Here is a 19496-nt window from a genome sequence, read left to right as displayed (position 1 = left end):
TTTCACTAAAATTAATAATTACATTATGTTTACTATCTTGGAAAAGCCTTTTAAGAGTCATCAACTTATAGTTTTGGTTAGATCGACCACGTACTGGATAAGAAAGCTGCAACAAGTTATTGTGTCTTTGGCAATGGATCGAGTCCATATGTATGCCAAGAGAGAGCAGAGAGAGAGATGGAGAGAGAGAGAGAGAAAACCTTTGAGTTCCAGCTGTAGATGTATATGTGCACCATGCAAAGGAATGCATAAGGTGTACATCACTTGATCCCCCCCCCACTTTTTTAAATAAATAACATAAATACGCAAAGAAATAGATAGAGATCTTGAAGTGTGAGTGTGGTAAGATTATGTTTTTGCGCTGAAGACCCCCTTTTCATTTATTTATTAATTTATTTATTTTTTGCTTGTCAGCTGAAGAAACCCGAAAATTGTTTTTTTTTTGTTTTTTTTTTTTTGCTTGTCAGAAGATATATATATATATATATTTGCTTGTTAGCTCATGGAACCCGGAAGTGCCCCCCCCCCCACCATGATTATTAATATTAGGCTAATATTAGTGGAAGTTGGAATATCCACGGTATACATAGCACATTGCAATAGGCCTACTCACTGAGTCACTGATTCATTTTCCTGATATCCAGTTACTAGTAACTTGTCGTTTTTGAGGTGACTGATAGTGATAAGACTGACAAAAATGAAATAAAATGAAATAAAATAAGGCGTCGACTTGCCTATTACTCCCATCCCGAGGACTTTGTTACACAAAAAGAAATGTTGTTATTCGTCTGTCTTCTGAAGAAGGTAGGGCCTATTACATTGAGTCAAATTTTCATAAATTTGTGCTATATAGAAATGTGAAAATGATATGTAAAAACTATGCTCTCCGTGTTTTCTTTGTCGCAATACCAACGATAACTTTGTAGCGCTTCATACTTTACCAGTTGCATTTTTGCGCTTCATCTCCTGTCACGTGATAGTTTTTAGTATGACGACAACGTTGGAATGTCACGTGACCTAGACAGTCTTCGTGAGAAAAGAAGAAGATGGACTTCAACCAATTTTATGAGTGTGATGACAAAGTCAGTCTTTCTTTCCGTCAAAAAATGGGAACGCTCTGTTTGTCAGAAATCCAGAATTGCAAGTGATGTGAAGTATCAATATTTCCCAAGTAAGTATTTGTACATTGGTGTAATACTTCAGCTGTATTTTAGTCGTTATTTCTGAGATGAAACTGATCGGTTGCAGCGACTTGCATTTTTACTGCTGTGCTGGCATCGCATCAGCACATCGCGGTTGGGCATGGCATGGTTGGTATGGTACGGGGGCTTGGTCGGTAGTAGATGACGTGCAAAAGTCTGCAACTAAATTTACAGTCTCGTCTCCCGGTGGGGTGACGATGACATCTCTAATTTTCTAAAGTTTTTATATAAAGTTTAATTTACACTAGGCCTACTGACTCTAGTCTAGACTAGCTAACCGACATTACACCGACAGAGACTCCAACTCAGTTCGGGAAACCCACTCACAAGGGGGGCCCCTCCTTATAAGTAACCCGTCCCCCTTATAAGTAACCCCGTCCCCCTTATAAGTAACCCCCGGGGCACCCCTTATAAGGAGTCTCCACGCTTTTTTGCAATGCAACGCGAAAATGAAAGGACTGCGGCAATTTGCTTGATTATGTCCATAAAGCTTCACAAGTTTCCTAGTTACTCACGAAATTTGAGCAAAATCGGTTTGAGGCATCATATCTAAAATCATGGATTTAAATGCGATGTCAAACGACCCATGTGGATGCTGAAATGCTAGCGACTACTGGCGTGAGTGTCGCCAGGCGCGGCGGCGCGGCAATGCTTGAGTGCAGACGTGGCGACTCAGTACATGTACTCAGTCGCCACGTCTGCACTCAAGCATTGTCGCGCCGCCGCGCCTGGCGACACTCACGCCAGTAATCGCTCGCATTTCAGCATTCGCATGGGTCGTTTGACATCGCATTTAAATCCATGATTTTAGATATGATGCCTCAAACCGATTTTGCTCAAATTTCGTGAGTAACTAGGAAACTTGTGAAGCTTTATGGACATAATCAAGCGAATTGCCGCAGTCCTTTCATTTTCGCGTTGCATTGCAAAAAAGCGTGGAGACTCCTTATAAGGGGTGCCCCGGGGGTTACTTTTAAGGGGGACGGGGTTACTTATAAGGGGGACGGGTTACTTATAAGGAGGGGCCCCCCTTGTGAGTGGGTTTCCCGAACTGAACTCTCCCGTTTTCGACGGGAGATCTCCCGCCGAAAACCCATTTTTGCAAAATCTCCCGTCCTCCCGTTGGAGATTTAATTTCTCCCGCCCTGGCTCAATGTCTCCCGTTGGAAAGGATTTCTTACTTATTGCTATCGTATGTTGCAAAAATAAGCCTTAGATAGCACCAGAGAGCATCTATAACCCTAGGAACTTCGCGCTTCGCACACATAAACTTGGAGTCTCCCGTTTGCTAGGGGTTTCAGGCGGGAGAATCTCCAGATCAGAAGGTGCTTGGGGTTGGAGTCTCTGCACCGAACGAAGTTGAGTGGCTTGAGCTGAGACGACGACACTCGACAGCTCGACAGAAAGCCATTTTTGCCACTGTTGCTGTTTGCTGATGCTGTGATCTGCTCTGTGCTCTGCTGGGGGGCATTTCATCAAGGGCTTTGTCATATTTTTCGCCCTAACCGTGCCGTGCTAATAACTTTACAATTTTGCTCTCATCGCCAATCGGCATGATCAGGCCTTTGGGTGCAACTAAAGTGTCTAGACTATTTAAACCCCTGGCCCTGCCCTGCCCTGCCTGCCCTGGCCGGCCTGAATTGCCTAACTTTACTGGCTACTGTACTGTGTGTGTGTAGGCCTACTCTATTCATAAAACTAACGACATTAAGCATGACATGCTAATTTTTGTCAGACAAGAGATCTGAGTATGATAGGTGTCCAACATTGACACTAGTAAGTAGAAGTCTAGTCACTAGACTACTCTCTAGTCTATACGTCTATTCATTGAAAGTAGAAACGGACACCCCCGTTTTTATCGCATTGCGTGTAAAGAACGAAAATGCATGCACGAGACTACGCGACGAGCCCACACGCAACAGTGCCAGTGGAGTGGTGTTTTTATTTTTCACTGGCCCTTTTCTTGACTGGGCATTAGCCGTTCGCGTTACACAATGACAGTAATGGGAATTTAAAATGAATTTATTATATGGTAGTTTACCTAGGTTCTATCCAAATAGAGGTGTTCTATTACTGAAAAAAAAGAGAGATTAACAGTATTAATACTCAATAGCAACAGCAAAACAATCATTGATAACATGGCATAGCATAGATTGTATATAGATGCATGATGGAATAGTGTTCAATACATGCACTTTGCTGGTATTGCAATTCATAAATGTTTGGGTGTCAGTTTCAGTGAGTGTGTCAAAAATAACAGTACTTACATGTACCTGGTACAGTACAGAGTTAGTAGCATTAATCATTCACAAAAGAGGTATTAAACATATGTATAGTTAAAGGACAAGTTCACCTTCATAGACGTGGGTTTTGTGAATGCAGCAATATTAGGAGAACACATCAGTGAAAGTTCGAGGAAAATCGGACAATCTGTTAAAAAGTTATGAATTTTTGAAGTTTCTACTCAGTCACAGCTGGATGAGAAGACTACTATAGCTTGCGATGTCACATGTATAACCAAGGAGGTACTAGGCTTGCCTAGTACCTCCTTGGTATAACGATGTAAAGAAAAAGTAAAAATTCAACACGTTTTCACTTTTCTCGCATAACAAAAGAGCACTTGACTACTCTCTTTCAGAAAACAGGAGGAATAATATTGCCCTTATTGCCTTAATGTACATCAGTAACAAGTTGAAGAAATGTGCACTTTATTTGAAAAGTTAAGTTTTGTGAAATTCTTTTTTATTTGTAAATCCTTAATTTGTTTATTTGTAAAATTCATAACTTTTGAATGGATTGTCCGATTTTCCCCAAACTTTCACTGATGTGTTCTACTAAATATTGTTGCCTTCACTCAATCCACATGAAGGTGGACTTGTCCTTTGACACAGTGACTCTTGAAATAATGTAGAATTTGTGGTAGAATACATATAAATTATTCATGGAAATCAGTTTTGTAGTTGTGTTGGGGGCTTGGAGCTGTAGTGCTGTTGGTGTGCGGCCTCTACCTACCCACACTACTGAATGGAGAGGGTGTTTTCTTACAATGATCTATGAAAAAATAAGATCATTTTATACTATAGATCTCAAAATAATCCAAAACAACTCATTGTCAATTCAAATAGGGTCAGCCAGACAAGGTTCTTGGTGTCCCCTTTTCCTTTCAGTATATTACAAGCTAATTCCAAATGGTGGGAGGTGAATTTTGAGACCTTCTGAAGTTCTGTAAACTATGTACATACCTTTAATTCAGCCTTTCCTTCTTTCTTACTGTCCACATCATACCTCGGTCACGTCACTTCACACACAACAGTGTGGGTGCTAATACCATTGTCATCAGGTGATGGCAAGTTTGCTGCTAGTAGTAGTAGATCTTGATAAAGTACATGCTGCTGTCGGTGCAATCTAACAACCTATATTCTGTAGGCCTGAATTCACGAAGGTGGTACAGTTGAAACCATGGTTTATGCAAATTTATACTGCGTAACTACGATTGACAGATTGCATATGTCACCAGATGTCCAGCAGTAAATTTGCAATGATACACGCATGTCAAAGGTACAGTTGAACCTCTCGTATCCGGACAAGTCGGGACCGGGGCTCATCCGGATAAGGGATTTGGCCGGATACCGGAGACTCAATGCTTTATACATGTACATATATACATACACATGTACTGATGTAGCCCATTGTAGTACCACATGTAGTAATGTGTATACTGCAACCTTTTCATTGTTACATTTGGGGATGGTTCGGGATGTTGAAATGTCTGAGGGTTAAGGTAAGCAATTTGGAAGGAAATTTGATGCAATGTATGTTAATCATATTGGAAGTAATATGTAATTCATGTGTGTTTGGGTAGGAGTTCTCAAGGAGTTGGGAATCCCCCTTTCTTCCCGTAATTATTAAAAAAAAATCATGGCGAGATTGCGTCCGGATAATAGAGAGATCCGGATAAAGGGAGGCCGGATAATAGAGGTTCAACTGTATGTCTAAATTCACGTTATTTATAAACCATGGTACAAATTTTGTACCATGGTCTAAGTCTAAACCACCTTCGTGAATTCAGGCCCTAGAGTATCAGTGACAATCCTTCCCACACTTGATATCAGTCAATGTTCGCAGGTACTAGTAACTGGTTGACAGAAAGAGCCCCCCCCTCCCCCCCCCCCCCCCCCCCCCCCCAAGCTCCCTGTAGCATTTCTGAGTGGAAATATACTGGTAAATGTTACAATTAGAAAACACATTCTATTGTATGTGGCTGGAAATGATAGTGGCCTGATTGCTAATATGGTGAGAAAATTGAACAAATGGGGTTTAGGAAATGTTTGATTATGGAGCCCTGAGCTGGGAAGGACGTCCGCATGTGGATTGATACAGAGTCCTATGCCTAAATTCACGAAGGTGGTACAATCTTTGTCAATCGCCAACCAATACTGGACGTCCCCTTTAAACCATGGACAAAGATTGTACCACCTTCGTGAATTCAGACCCTAGGGGTTGGTTTAGGTGAAGTTAGGGTTTTGGTTTGGTTCATTTTTTTGTTTTCAATGTTTCTACTATTCTGCCGTAAAAAGTACCACTCCCCATTTTCAAATAAAAAGCAAATGTGTTGCACCCTCTTTTCCAATGTTGGAATGTAATTAGCAAGAAACAAACAAACACATTTGGAGTGGAGAGGAGTATACGAAGGGAAAATCTCTTCCCCAAGCTCCACGAGAGCTTAAATGTGTGGAAGATAGAGCATGTTACCAGAGTGCAGATTGCTACTAGTTCATCTGATGTCACTACCTGGCAGTTTGTACACTTTTTTTTTCATGAAGGCATAAACCATTTTCTATTAAACAGGAATTGTCTAATTTTCCATTTCAAATATACCTGGTAGTATCAGTGGTTGAATGTAAAAGACTCGTATTCTATATGTTTTCTAGACAGACGTTGTCCCCCATTGTATGCATGAAGTACAATATATATGAAAAAAAGATGGATATTCCATAAATCAGACTGTTGGTGTTGATTTAACACAGTCCTTTGAAAGATAATGCGTGCTATCACTGAACAGTAAAGTCACCCATAATATGGCCTACTGTATAAATGCCAAATATTTTGCAAGGTTTTTGTTTTCATGAATTTTGTGAGTCGGGTGCTATTCGCAAATTTACAGACACATGAAGAAATTGACTCTGATCCTGATATGAATGTAATGTGCACCAATAATGTTTGATTGATGAATTAACTGAGTTTAATAGTGAACAGCCAGAACATTTTAACAGTGAATGTAGACGACCCTGGTATTCCAAGTGGAATGAGAGCTGTATTTTTCAGTGAGTGAGTAAAGATATGATGTAATGTGGTATCATTCACAAAAAGGGGCAGTATGTTACAATAATGGCTCTTGAATGTTGCTAATAAAATACAACTGTAGGTACGGTACCGTACCAATTTCCTGCAACAAACAGGAAAGAGCTCTGTTTCATTACATAGCCATAAAGTGGACTGAAGGTCCTAAAAGTTAATCCCATTTCTCAGTGCTTAGAGCTGTACAGTGCAGTGTAGAGAGTCTGACCCCAAATTTAGCACATGCCTGCCAGGCATTAAACTTTTAAAGGCATTATTTACCATTTGCACAGGAAACAAGAACCCAGCTTTATTGCTTCAAGATCTAAAATGTCAGTTAGGGATAGAAACAGCCACTGTAGGAATGTTGATCAGTATAATCAGTGTTAAGTATTGTTACATTTAAAATGTAAACAATAATTATGATAAAATTGTTTCTAGAATAAATCGTCTGCAGTTATCATTTATTGAGCAAATAATGATATCTCCTCAGTAGACTTATTGCAAAATTTGTATATTATGGTTGGATATTTTGTGATACAACTGATCTACACATATGCATCAAATCTGGTAACGCAAACATTTTTTGAATCACTGCTCCCAATGATAAACAGTACCTTTAAATTGATACATTTCAGTGAAAGTTAATTTGACTAGAGGGGACCAAAAACAAGGGACTAATTTGCCATCCCAGCCAACCTAGCTTGGCAGACAGAGAAAGTATACTGCATTTGCGTGGTCCCTTGTAGTCATGTTTTGTGAGCAATAGAATGCATCCTTTTATGCAGGCTCTGGTATTGCATTGGCATGGAAAGGGAATTACAATTGTAATTATTGCACTTACCGTACATGTAAGTGTAAACACTAGAACTTGGAGTTTTTTCTTTCTCTTTCTTTAAGTTGGCAATACCAGTGACTAGTCAGTTCAAGAACATTGGTGGTCATCTGGCTTCATAGAAGTTCCAAAATAGGTATTGTGTGTCAGAGTTCGAAGCCAGAACTTTTCTTTTTCTTTTTCTCAGAACAGATACTGTGAAGTAGTGTGATCTTTTTATGGTAATTTGTAATTATATAATAGTAATCTATTGATGCCTTGCTGTAAGGGATAATGATGTGCCAAGTGTGTAGCTTTCATCACAGCTGTTTTGTCTACAGAGGTTATACTCTGTAGATCAGACATTTATCCAAATATTGTATGACTGGGGGCTTAGGTAACTTAAGGCTGCATTAGTAGCACACTGTTGATATTTTCCCAGAATAGCCTGAAGGTCACTAGAGTGTAAACATCGCTTGCATAATTTTCGTCACTTGTTTACTACTGTACACAGAACCCCCCCCCCCCCCCGAAAAGATTTAAAAGAGATAGTATAAATGCACTTGTGTGAGAGAAAGAGAGAGAGAGGCAGATACAGACAGCCAAACAAAAAAACTAGAGAATTAGTGTTGTGTTTGAAAGCAATGTGCATAAATAACCGATGAATTGAAATGTTAGCAAACGAGACAAAATCAGCAAAGTTATAGCCATGTGATTTTCAGCCAGTCACCTGATATGATAATTTCAAGGGGATTTCCAAACAGCCAGCTTGGTCACATGGGTGTGACACTAATGTTTCTGTATGTGTGACCATTTGTACCAGATTCCTGAAACAGCTTGAAGTGGAAATATGTATCTATTTTTAAAAAATATTTGCCATCGTACCGTATGTGTTTTTAAAAGCTGTATGATTCTACCGAATAGAAATCAGGGAAATCATGTTCTTACCCATCATCCAAGACAGGAAACCAGTGCCTTCATGAAGATTGAAGAATGATTTGTTATGCATTCGAGTAGGTGGGCAGGTGATTTTTACTGCTGTGTGGCTTTGCTTGTAACTTTATTCCTCTCAAATTACTGTTTTGACTGAACTGTGTGTAAAAGACACAAACGAATTTGCTACACTGATAGAAATTCTTTTATACCGATCTCTTGGAGAATGATGGTTTTAATGGGATGTTGATGAAATGTGTTGAAAATTTGAGCAATGCTAAAAAGTTCAAAGCTAATGTAATGTTTTCAACTGAGCAGAAATGTGGAGCCAAGTCTTGTAGGTGTTGCTACTTCAGAGTTTGACAAACTGATGTTCTTTTGTCATGGATTGCTACAAACACAGACATAAACTGTACAACCTCTGAGTGCTTCACACAAGTTTTATGGCTTGTAATTTACTATTCTTGGAATATGGGACAGTTGCAGTAAGTGAATCACTTCCAACAGTCTTCGTACATCTGAACGCACTCAAGAGTTCGGGGACAGTCAGCAGCATCGCCTGGAATCCCACGAGACCCGCATATTTTCTAATTATAACCACTCCTGTCACCGTCTTCTTCATCAGCTTTTCCTGCCGCTCTTGCTTCGGTCTACAGGCAGAGAGGGGGCTCTGCGACTAGCGACTAATTTCCTATCCAATAAATAGCAACCTCACCGGGGCAAATCACATGACTCGGCGGTGGGTAACGTGCCCGATCAAGTGACACACCAAGCGCTTTGTGAATAATGTGGTTTTTGTCGCAGTGTGAATGAAGATAACCATGGGAGTGGAAGTGTGCAGAAGTCTTCTTTGTGTTGATGGCCTTCAGTTTTAAGTCTCCTCTCAGATCAGATAGTATTCTCTTTGATGAGATGCTGTGAGTCTCTTGACAGTACCCAAGTTTTGTGGAAGTGGAACTAGCATAGATCCTCAGTAGCTGCATTTCAGAGGAAGGTGTGTGTAAGTTTTGAAAGTTTTCATTGTGCTTCAGATTTGCATAAGGTCAAGGAGGAGAGCATCATTTTGTCCTGTATTTTCAGGTAGGCATGGCAAGCTTTCCTTGTGGAAAGGAAGGATGTTTATAACAGCTTTTATGTATAGTGATTGGTACTTTCTAAGTATTGCAGGTTGGGTTAGTATTCTAGATTTTAAGTTAAAGGGACTGTACAGCACTGGTTGAGGTGAGGATTCATGTTTTGAACATTTTTAAGTGAGATAGTGAGAAACCTCATATGAAATATGAAAAAGCATGCAATTCTAAGAAGGATTTAACGTTTACTCGACGAAAACTGGCTTCCAAATTTCAATTTCAATTTCAATTTCAATTTCAATTTATTTTCATATTTCTCGATGAAAAATTACATCAAATATAACAAAATTAAATGAAATACATGACATACATAGAATATTGCAAATATGTAAACATAATAGTGGTCGATCTATTCAGTTTGGAATCTGTGAATGAATGCTAAAGAAATATGAAGGAACCTACTTAAAAAGCGAGCTTGTTGAGCGTAGGTCCCGGTAGGTCCCGGTGGCGTAGGTCCCAAATGGCTGAGATATCCAAAAAAGCGAAAATAATAAAATGCGACATGCCACACTTTTATTAGGATCTCTTTGTTTCACCTTTTTTTCGGATATCTCAGCCATTCCAAAATCGACCCCCATCAAACAAACTTTTGACACCCCCCAGAACTGCATGCTCTTTGACATCTCATAGAGTGGTTTCTGAATATCTTGCAAAATGTTAAAGGCTAGATTTTCACCACGACCAGAACTGTACACACCCTTTAAAGTCAGGTAAATGTGATATTCTTTTGCTGTTAAGTTTGCATTTCGTTGCCTAAACTAAAGAGATGGTTACTGAGAGATAATGTGTCAGGTAGCTATATTGTGTCTTGTAATCGTAAGACTCGGCTTGTCAAGTCTTCTTGGAAGGCCAGGATAGTTTTCAATGATCAGCACACAACCTTTGACTCTGAGATAGAGAATGAAACTACCTTCACCGTTAAACCTCATTAAACAGGTGATGATCGATGAAATTGCTGCTACAGTTATGTTGTGCTGTCTAGGTGAAAACAGGCACAATGTACAAATGATATTCTGGTTTTGATATTCTTATTCAGTTGTACTTTTATCAGCATTACATCAGTAATTAAAAAAAAGAAAAGTAATAAGGATGATAGCATAAGTGGAAGAAATGGTATGGATTCATGTTCTCCTTTGGATTCTTTGAGATTAGATCCTTCCCGAAATCAGACAGTTGCTGCTCCAGGGGTGCAAAATTTGAGGTCTGTCATCTCGCCTTGTAATCTGTTTACCCAGATATCAGAGTGACACGGATGTAGGTGGTGAAGTATTTTGTAATGAGCTCATCTGTACAAGCAAGAACGTGGGAAGCCCAGATGAAGACTTAAAGTGTATAACATATTCATTTTTTCCCCCTCAGTTAATTGAAGAAAGAGCTTTAAAAAGACTTGCCAGCCTTTTTAGGTATCTGTTACAGCCACTGCCTCAACTCCTCATATCGTGTGTCAAGATGATTTGATGTTTCTAGACATGACACCTCCAGGGGGATAAATGACAAGGTAGTTTCATTCTCTATCAGAGTCACAAGTTGTGTGCAAGATTATGGCTTGTAATGTAAATGCAGAGTCAAACAAACTTGAGGTATTGTGTTGGGTCATTTCTGAGCTTGACTGGTGTGTCCTAGTTCACATCAACTCATTTGATTAGTAGTTTTGATAACATTCAGATTGGTTTAAACCTGTTCTCGATTGAAGTTATCCCACACACTTGAAAGTGTTGGGGTTAATGAAGACAGTACACTGTGAATGGGAATGATTGCCTGGGCATTGCTTTGCCAGAGTAAATTTTGACGAAAGAAATGACCAAAATTTAGGCAATCACTAAAGGGTGCTGAATGGCGTGTTGTTGTTTTTTATGTGCAAAGTACCAGAAGATATTTAACTCGATGCAGAGCAATGCATGCAGTCAGTGTATAGTGCAGACCACAATTTGCCCTTCCTCTTCACAAAGGAGATTATTACTGTAGCTGCATGTGATTTGGATTGCGCTTATAATGAAGTGGAACGATTTGATGTGGTGTGGTGGCAGGGAGTAAGAATAGCTCTGTAATAGCTGACTGGATTAGAATAGTGCGAGGGAGATTAACACAGCTGGCTTGGCACATGGCCCAAGGGAGTTATGGATCACCTGACACATTGTCATGTGACCGTTACTGCCCTCTTGATGCACATAGTGGCAATTCATGCATGGCAGTTGAAGGTTGGTGAGCTCTAATAGGCAGCCTAGTGAAAACGTGAAGAGTATTTTGGAGTATAATGCACATTATGAAAAAGCTTTCTTTTTAAATATCATATATTGAGCATCTGCAATGGCCATTTGTGTACTCATTGTCCCATTTCTAACCCAGGTTTTATGCGCTTACTCGCCCATGACCTCACACAACAGAAGTGTTTCAAGTTCTGATTGACAGTGCAGTTCCTCACCGTGTTCCCGTTTGCCATTGAAATAAGAGTAAAATCAAAAGAACAGAATAGCAGAGTATTAAATCCCAAACTGGAACAAGCTTACAAAATTTTTTTCAGTTTCACATGTTTCACCTTAACCTGCACATATAATTCTTCATTAAAATTTCCTCTCTCTCTCTCTTTTTTTTTTTTTTTTTTGGGGGGGGGGGGGTGCGTAAGAAAATAGTAGGAGTAACATCTCTTGCATCAGATTACTGTAGTCCTGTCTGTAACAGCCTACCAGTTATAGACCAATGAGGAAAGGGCTAGTCACACCTAAATTATCAACCAAAAATAAGATTTTTATGATTTTGTATGATTGATACAAACTAATGTGTGAGTTGTGAGATGATGACATTATTTTCTCATCTAATTTGCTCATATTGCTGCAACCAATGAGGTAAAAACATGCAAAACTCTCATAACTTCTAGAGAGATTTTTTTTTTTTTTAATGCTATGTTTGACTTTGATGTACATATTCTACCACTCTGTTTGTCTGACTTTAGTCTTTACAGCATGTACACTTGTATCGCAGTCAACTCAGACATGGTGTGGCATTTACAGTTAAGTCTGCTTTTCAGGTAGTCTGTTTGGATGAGAGTTAGCGTGGAGCTCATGTTTCCCCCCTTCTATTACTGTAGATAATTGATTTATTGATCTTATGAGACAAGCAAACAGCTGCATAATGGAACTTTCTATGGGTGTAATGGTTATGATTTCCTGGGGAAGTTTTTTTTTTTTGTGACGATCAAAGCCGGAGGCCAGTTGTGAATGGTCATTGAAGTACAATTAATGTACCTGTAATTGTGTACACTACTGGCAGCATTTTGGTTTCGTATTGTCCTTCCCTCGATCTGTCCATCTGGTTGACATTGAGGCAAAAACCTTTAAGAAAGATTATCACGATGCCCTGCCCATACGGTAGGTTAGCTATATCATGGCTTGTACATGAGCTGAGTAGATTTTGGGGCAAAATCCTCCTCCAGGTCACAACAGTTAAGGGTGACTGAACCTAAACATTAGAATGGCATTTCTCAGAGCTGTGTCATCAGCAAGGAATGTTCAGTGATATTATGTCCTGATAAGAAGGAAGATGCTGGTGAATGGCAAACGTCAAAGTGGAGGATCAAGTGCTGTATCTGAAATAGTTGTTTTCAAACCATGTGTCAGTATACAAAATAATGACGTACAGGTTTGAGTGCATCAGTTGAAAATGTGTTCATAAGGTAACTATGGAATGCTTAACCGATGAAGCGAAGCCGAGTGGGTTTAGACTAAATTCCATAGTAACCACATGCACACTATTCCGACTGACACATGAGAAGACATGTGCGTCATCTGTGTTATAAAATGGGACAGTTTTCGTGCCAAAAATCAATTTTTTGATCATGTTACCCAATGACGAATTTACTGAATGCATTTCCTTTTGGCTTGCCATAGATGAAAGCCTGAAAATCATGCATTTAGTACTTCAAAACCATGCATTCAATGATTATTGGATGCATGATTTTTCACCCAATAGGCATCTCATACTGAGTGTATGAACGCTTGCTTAGTGTGCGAACCTTTGCTACAAGTGCATGTGCTCGTGCTATAAGAGCACTATAACATGTTTACCACTGTGAGACAGCGTGTAGCCAGTCAAAAATCAACACATGTCTCTTGACTAATGGTGTGGGCCAATTATTTAAAAAAAAAGTATCAAAGGATGATTGGTAGATCATTTTGTGGGAATGCATGAAAAGTCAAGTATAACTCAATTTAAACAAAGGGTCATGCTTAAATAATCCTGGATGTTGATGCTTAAACAATCCTGGATGTTGGTGCTTAAACAATCCTGGATGTTGATGCTTAAACAATCCTGGATGTTGATGCTTAAACAAAAAATTGTAAATGTGAAAGAGAGCAGAGGCTCCCAGTCTCCTGTGCAAAAAGTATCAAAAGTTGCACACAAGTAATAAATTCTTGGACCTTTACATTGATAGCAGAGAACTGGAGTTTTTATGTAATCCTTTTTATGCCTCCGCCAATGAAGTGGCCGGAGGCATTATGTTTTCGGGTCGTCCGTCCGTCCGTCCATCCGTACAAAATTTTTACATACACTGTACGTCCGTCCCGTTTTGTTTTTGTCGATATCTCAAGAACCGTGTGGTGGTTTTACATCAAACTTGGTATGAGGGTATATCCTGGGGGGATAATACTTTGTTTGGATCTTAGGGTCACAGGGTCAAAGGTCAAAGGTCACAGGTTATTTGTGAAAAAAAAGGTTGAAAATTCATGTTTTTCTCCATATCTCGCAAATGGTTCAAGGTATCTTCATGGAACTTATGCTTGTTCCAATGGGCAGTGATTATCTAGAGAAGTTGGTGGTCATGGTTCAAAGGTCAAGGTCAACTCCTCAAAATATCACTACTTTCCTTATATTTATGCAAGATTGCCTGAAGTTTTTTTTTTTCAAACTTGATGTATACATGTATTACCCAATAAATATTCTGTGGGAAGTTTCTTGCCAAAAGGTCAAAGGTCAAAAGGTCAAGTGAAAGTGCTGAATTGCACTTTTTCCTCCATATATCTCAAAAGTAACTCAAGGTATCATCATGAAACTTACATATTTATGCATGTTCAACCTAACAGTGATTCTCTTTGGAACTGTGAGGTCAAAGGTCAAAGGCCAGGTTTAGATAATGCTATTTTCCCATTTGATACTGAAATTGTACTTTTTCTCAATACCTTAAAAATTACTCAATGCATAAACTTATAAAAGGGTCAAAAGTCAAGTAAAAATCATCAGTTCCCCAAATACCTGCACTCTGACATTTTAATCATTCATCCAATTGAACCTAGTTCTAGGAAAGTGAACATTCAGCACATTTGTGTCAAACCTGTCATTTTAATATTTTGCCAATTGTGTGAAACTGTCATCACACATTGTCAAGACATTGTACTATAGACCTATTAGGAGAACCATGCATTATGGCGGCGGCATATCAGTCGCCGTAGCGATATATCTAGTTTATGTTAGAATTTCCTGTACAGATCTTCACTGCTTGCCCCTCCCCCCCTCCCCCCCTCAAAAAAAAAAAATTATCTGGTGGCAAACCTTTCTCTTGAGTGAGGTTCTTTTGAAATTCCACCAGTCTGTCACCAGTGATTTGGAGCTAATGTCATTGGAAACTCACTACTCTGGCAAAAATTCTGGCTTTTGTTCACATGGCTCTCCACAATTTAATGACATAATGAAAGTGCATTTGACTTAACTCCTCCATGACACAGGGAGAATAATGTTACCCCTAACATATGCAAGTATTAAGTCAAGGGAATATGTACTGGTACTTTATGATTGAAAGAAAAAGAGAACACATTTTTGAAAATGACCGACTTGTAAGTGAATTTGTGGAGATTTTCTTTTATATAAATTATACAGTGGTGGGTAGAATGCTCCTGGTATAAATCTTGTGATTTCTGTGCTCCTAATAGTTATGACTCATTCATGGATAACTGCATTTGACAAATTGACTGTTCTTGTGCAATAATGCTAATTTTTCCCACCATTTCTTTTGTTTTCTTTGTTTTTCCACCCAGGTCAGAATGCATGATTGAGAATTGACTGAGAATTGTTGACGCAATGGAAGAAGACACAGCTGTCAGTGGGAGAGTGCTGGTAGAACCCATAGAGTTTGTAGATCTGCGGGATATTGCCCAGGGCAAGCATGGCAGCCATCGCGGCAGCCCCGAGAGGGAGCTCCACGCGAAAACTGCAGCCAAGGGCATCCTAGCTCACGAGGATCATTCTTACAATTGCCTGCAGTTTGCGATACAGGGACAAGATCCTGTGTGTGGGGAGGAGAAAATGCCCTCTGTTGTCTATAGAGAGAATCCGCCAAGACCAGAGTCAGATCTAAGGACACCTAGCAAGGATGAAGTGCTCTCTGTGGTCATCCAGAAACTCACAGAATTGGTGAAGAACAGTGAAAAACAGCGTAAAGAGGCTCCAGATCAGAGCAGTCGCCCAGAAGTCAAGAGTGGTCAGAATGAGGCAAGGGGGGCCTTACAGACAGACAGAACAAGACTTTATCAGTGCCCAAATTGTCCCTGTCTGTTCGCTGTGTCACATTCCCATAGGAAGGATCAGCTCTGTTCTTGTTGTTCGAAAGACACTGTCAGTGGACTCCCAAAGCGAATAGCAAAGGACCTTGATCAAGTGCACTGCTATAGGGATGGCAAGGACCACAGAGGTATTGCTTGTGATGTTTGCAGTGTGAAGGTCAATAGCTATAACGACCTGCTGTACCATTTAGCCACTCATGATGCAAACATCTTCCGCTGCAAGTTTTGTAACTTTGTTACCACCAGCCATGCTGCCATCGAAGGCCACCAGGAGGTCCACATAAACCAGAGAGCCAAGAAATGTGTGTGCAACCTCTGTGGATTCAAGACTGAGGACTTCCAAACCTTGCAGACACACATCAAAGTTGTCCATCAGAGTGTTAAGGAGATATTGTTGAAGTGCTCGGAATGTGGATACAGCACAAAAACAGAAGAGGCTCTGCGGAGCCACATGTGGACACACGTGAAGTCAGGGAATGGGATACAGCTGCCCAAACAGGCAGGCAGTGAACCCAGCAGGCAGAAGCCTAGCTCTGCTGCCAGGCCCAGCGGTGAGGCGCCCATCAAATCGCTACCTTGCAAGGACTCCAAAGTGCGCTCGCATTCTCCCGAAACCTCTGATGCAGCCACAAAGCTATTTAAGTGCCTTCTATGTGGATATCTGTGCGAGAAGATATCCACCCTAAAGGCACATGCCTGGAGGCATGCTGGGCAGGAAGGCTGTTCGTACCCTGTCATGCACAAGGTAGAGGATATCACTCAGATGCCAGCTCAAGAGGAGTCTGAGGAGGCCAGTGCAGTCGATGAGGGAGCATCTAAATTCAATTTCATCGAAGTGAACAGGAATTACGATGGTGAGGTGGCAAACAAAGTGCCAAGTAAATCAGGTTGCCACTGCTTTCCCATAGTGCTGCCAAAGGAAGAGCATGAAATTGTGAGCAAAGTATTCGCAGACGCTACCTCAGTCGACACAGAGCCCAGCGTGGGCAGTGCTGTCTCCAACAAGGCTGGTGATGTCCATGAAGCTGTCTCTGTGGTTTCCGCGCAATCTCCTCCGAGTGTCACTGAGAAGGTGTCACATGAGGCAAAAGATGTGGACTCCAGTGATGCTCTCCCCAAAGTTGCGTCCTGTGACAACAACCCAGTGAAACTGACTGAAAGTGTGAGAGAGAGTCTTGCCGCCACAGAACCCCCAAGTAGTACTGCCAAGTCCACGTCGCCCCAACCAATTCCCCATGAGATGGATTCTTCTGAGGATGTGGTGGAGGAAGTGGTGACAACAGATGAAGTGTCATTTGCAGAAATGAATTTAGTAGTGGATGCTGCAACAGAAGGCTTGACTGCATTTCAGCCCAGATCAAACAGTGGAACTCATAATGAACCGAAAGATGCATCTGTAGCAACAAAGAAAGAGGAAACTGTGAAACCTAAGCATGGAAAAAAACTGAAAAGGAAGATGCCAGCCCAGGATATTGAACATGATGGAAAGAAATCCAGAACTAAAGCCGGTATAAGTAAATTGCTGCTCAATGCTGTTGATGATGCTCTGCAGGTTGGTGTAGGTGATGTGCAGGGATCTAACACTTGTCATGATCAGGACAGTCCATCAGTGTGTAGTAAGACTTTAGGCATAGCAGAAGTTGGCACCTCACCAGCTAAGCCTTCATCTGACGATAATTACCAATGCCCAATCTGCAGACACATATTTCCAGCTACCATCAAGACCCATGTGTGCAGCCAGGGCCGCACACCAATCTTCAAATGCCACAAGTGCCCGGCGAGTTTTTGGCACCTTGGCCGCCTTCAAGCGCATATGGCAGGCCATGAGGCCATTCTCAAGTGCAGCAAATGCCCGTTCAGCTGTGGCTCCGAAATGGCGTTACGGGATCATGTTAAAAAGGCCCATCTTCCCTCCAAGTCGAATGTATGCCCTTCTTGCCATAAGGATATTGCTGAGGAGTCCCCCAAAGCCCATGAGCAATCCTGCGTGCTGGAGTGCTGGTACGGATGCCGGGAGTGTGACTACGTGGCCAGCTCACTGGAAGAACTCCAGAAGCATGGCACTGCAACCCACCACAAACCCTACAGATGCAACCTCTGCGACTACTCATCAGCAACACCCAATGGCATTAAGAATCACATGAAGTTTCACAATGCAGACAAGCCATACAAGTGTCACCTGTGTGACTTCAGTGGTGCCTACCCTCAGAGTCTGAGATCTCACATGAAGAAGCACTCAGCCAGTGGACCTGGCCAGTCCAGCGATCAGTACAAGTGCAAATTCTGCCTGTACACAAGTGGCCACCTCCCCTCCATGAAGTCCCATATGTGGCGTCATGCCAGTAATCCTGGCTATGACTACGATGGCCAGGACATCACTAAGATGGTGGAGAAGGTCAGTGGTGGGATCAGCAACACCAAAGTCGAGGAAGACCCTGTCACAGACACAGCGCCTCCGGCTCAAGCTCATGACGTGAAACGTGTAGGAGATCCTCCGAGGAAGAGGTCCAGTGGCACCACGCCCACCAAGAAGGGAAGTGAGGTTGGCCGAGGGAAGGCCAGCTCCCAGCCGCCACAGTCAAAGCAGATTCAGTATGGCTCGGTCATCTTCCAGTGCTCTCAATGTGGGTTCAAGAGCAATGACCACAACCGCCTCGTGGAGCATCTCAGAGGGCACTTGTCCGATGGAGACTAGACTTTCTCCGAGTTGTAAATAGGCTCAAAATGCTAAAGCCCTAATGAGCCCTTTCCCTTAAAGTCTCTGCCTCACCCCCACCCTTATGTGTGCTGAGAATGACAATCATATCGCGTTTATGTAATAAAAGTTTATGAAATCTTTTTATCCAAAATAACTTTATAGCCTGTTGAAGGAATGTGGACTTGTCTTTTTTGCAGACAAATCAGGGATTTCCTCGTGTGTTGGAAACCTAAATGAGTGTGGAAGCCTAAAGAAAAATAACAACAGACAGACAAAATTGATATATGTGGGTTGTTTTTGTTGTTGGTTTTCTTTTTTTTTGGGGGGGGGAATTCCTACACTTTGTGAAATACGATGGATGAAGTTTGCTGTTAAGAAAAATAGGAAAACAATCCACCTTTTAAATGATTCAGAAATTAAGGGTAAAATGAACTCTCTATGCTGCTTTGTGATTTTGTCATAAACTGTCATCATTGTAGCTATGTGAAAGAGTAATGATGTAGATTTCTGGGTGTAGAATCATATAATTTGCTAGTGTGCCCTAATTTGACAAATAGTGTGCATCAAGAAGAAATTCGTGTGAAGATTCTTTGCTATAAACATCCAAATTTAATGATTCAGTCATATTGAGATGCATATCAGTCCAAGTTACCTATACACTGTTACACTTTCAATTCTTTAGCACATCAGATAGGAGACCTTATGGTAGAAAAACTTGATTAGTCATTTTAAAATAGAATGCTTTAATGTGCCTTGTCATGGAGGGCATTGCAAAAGTGTACAGTACGTGTGTTTATGTTTCATGGAAGCTGTTTGAAGTGTGTACCGGTA

General features: G+C 40.9%; 1 protein-coding gene across 1 annotated transcript; it reads left to right on the top strand.

Annotated features, from left to right (window-relative positions):
* Positions 1-1051: 1051 nt before the first annotated feature.
* On the top strand, positions 1052-18662 carry LOC139712075 (uncharacterized). Its single transcript, XM_071623910.1, has 2 exons — positions 1052-1171; positions 15443-18662. Exon 2 carries the CDS (start codon positions 15486-15488, stop codon positions 18660-18662), a length of 3177 nt encoding a protein of 1058 aa, XP_071480011.1. The 5' UTR covers positions 1052-1171; positions 15443-15485.
* Positions 18663-19496: the final 834 nt, after the last annotated feature.

The sequence above is a fragment of the Diadema antillarum genome, unplaced genomic scaffold, assembly GCF_040938485.1.
Source record: "Diadema antillarum isolate AM-2024a unplaced genomic scaffold, OU_Dant_1.0 seq00001754_RagTag, whole genome shotgun sequence".
Lineage (NCBI taxonomy): Eukaryota > Metazoa > Echinodermata > Echinoidea > Diadematoida > Diadematidae > Diadema > Diadema antillarum.
This window is presented reverse-complemented; position numbering and strand designations above follow the sequence as displayed.

What these genes read in the sequence shown, in the direction of transcription:
- LOC139712075 (XM_071623910.1), top strand. Translation starts at nt 15,486, where the DNA reads ATGGAAGAAGACACAGCTGTCAGTGGGAGAGTGCTGGTAGAACCCATA.